The 2236-nt window shown below is 36.2% G+C and overlaps 1 protein-coding gene across 1 annotated transcript; it reads left to right on the top strand.

The window, feature by feature from the left end:
* Positions 1-371: 371 nt before the first annotated feature.
* Positions 372-1631, top strand: LOC104884380 (uncharacterized). Its single transcript, XM_010669024.2, has one exon. It carries the CDS (start codon positions 372-374, stop codon positions 1629-1631), a length of 1260 nt encoding a protein of 419 aa, XP_010667326.2.
* Positions 1632-2236: the final 605 nt, after the last annotated feature.

The following is a 2236-nucleotide window of genomic DNA, read 5'->3' on the forward strand; positions in this document are numbered from 1 at the left end:
AGCTAGACCTAAAAAGAGCTTATGATACAATTGAATGGGAGTTTCTGGAAGAAATGCTAAAGGCTCTCAACTTCCCTGATAAGTTTGTGAGTCTTATTATGCTATGTGTGAAAACTCCAAAGTTTACTTTAATGATAAATGGCTCTATGCATGGTTATTTTAGCTCAAAAAGGGGATTAAGGCAGGGAGACCCTATATCACCTCTATTATTTGTCATCTGTATGGAATATTTGTCAAGGCTTATGAGGACTTTGGAGAGTCATCCACATTTCAATTATCATCCAAGATGTAAAAAGAGTAAATTGAATCATATGGTGTTTGTTGATGATATAATATTATGATGTGAAGGGAATTTCCCCTCTGTTTATACTATGCTAAAGGCCTTCAAACTGTTCTCTGCTACTTCTGGTTTACAAATTAGTGAACAAAAGTCAGACTTTTATACAGCAGGGGTTAATCAGGAGTGTATTCAGAGAATCAAAGTTGTTACAAAGTTCACTTACAGCAAGCTTCCATTCAAGTACCTTGGTGTGCCTATGTGTGCAAGAAAAATCAGGGTGGCTGAATGTAATGGGATTATTGAGAAGATGTGTGCAAGGATAAAAGTTTGGAGTAGTAGGAATCTATCATACATGGCTAGAGTAACTCTAGTGAACTCAGTTCTACTCAGCATCCATCAATATTGGGCTCAAATGTTTATCATTCCCAAAGCTGTTTTAAAAGAAATTGAGAAAATTTGTAGAGCCTTCCTTTGGACTGGAGAATGGAGCAGTAATAAATCAGGTAATGTAGCTTGGGAGCATGTATGTTTACCTAAGCAAGCAAGGGGTGTGGGTTTTAGAAAAATCCAACTTTGGAATGTGGCTACACTAGCCAAATATGTTTGGGCTATTTCTACAAAACAGGATAACCTGTGGGTGAAATGGGTGCATGAGGTATATGTAAAAGAAAATAGCTGGTGGGATTATGATCCTCCAATTGATAGCTGCTGGTATTGGAAACAAATTTGTAAAGTTAAAAGCAAAGTGAAACTGTTATATAGTGAGACTGAATGGAAGAGTATGACTAAGTTTTGTGTGCAGAAAGTCTACAAAAAGCTGATTGGGGAACACCCTGCTGTACACTGGGATAAACTAATATGGAATAGATTAGTTATCCCAAAGCACAGGATGATAGGTTGGCTGGTGATGAAACAAAGGCTAAGAACTTTAGACATTCTGGTGAAGATTGGAGTTCAGGATTCAAGCTACTGTCAGTTGTGTGAGCATGGTAATGAAACCCATAATCACCTCTTCTTCCAAAGTCCATACTCAGCTCAATGTCTTAGTCTGATTAGGGGCTGGCTTGGAATGAAAAATCATCATAACATCTTTGCACGACAGCTGCATTATATTATGAAGAGCAAGAGATCAGGGCTGCAAAAGAGAGTTCTGGCTGCTGTTTATAGTGGGCTAGTATACCAGCTGTGGTGGGCTAGAAATGAAGCCATCTGGAATCATGTTGTATGGAAACCAGAAATCTTATTCAAGAAACTGAAGCAGCTAGTACAGCAAAGAATTAGACTAGTGCTTCCTCAGAAAATTAGTGCTAGAGATCAAAGTTGGATAGATCAAACGTTGATGAATGTATAGCTAAATTTGTTTGTGAACTCTTCCAGGTTTTGAGGGGGCTAACCTAGTTGGGCTGTTCATACTTGGAAGGAGTATACGTTGTAATTGTTTCTTGGTGATTTATATATTCTTAACTTTAGCAAAAAAAAAAAAAAAAAAAAAAACAGGTTCTGTCTCCACCCTAACCACTTCGTCATTTCTTTCAAGATGCACTTACAAAAATAACAACCAAAGAACAAATGCTCTATCCCAAACTTAAAGAGACGTGCTGTAGTCTGAAGTCTATTAGTCATTCATAGCCAAACAAAAAATCTGAGTTTTGGAACAGAAATTTTATTCCAAACATATTTGTCCCAGTTAACCACTTTCTCTATAATATGTATATGCATGTTGCAGTAAGCACAGTTCCTTTTATGCCATATGTTCTAAATTGTAGCTATGGTATTCGATTTTTGGCTTTCTTAATTAACGGTCTGAATCCCACAGAAGTTTCTCATTGGACTATGAGTTTTAGAAACTTTGAAGTTGCCATCCTATTAATATATGAATAGGGACATATTTATTTAACAAATTATTTAAATATCAATTTTAAGAAATATCATTTAAAACGATGATGACTTTATATG

The sequence above is a fragment of the Beta vulgaris genome, chromosome 3, assembly GCF_026745355.1.
Source record: "Beta vulgaris subsp. vulgaris cultivar EL10 chromosome 3, EL10.2, whole genome shotgun sequence".
Lineage (NCBI taxonomy): Eukaryota > Viridiplantae > Streptophyta > Magnoliopsida > Caryophyllales > Amaranthaceae > Beta > Beta vulgaris.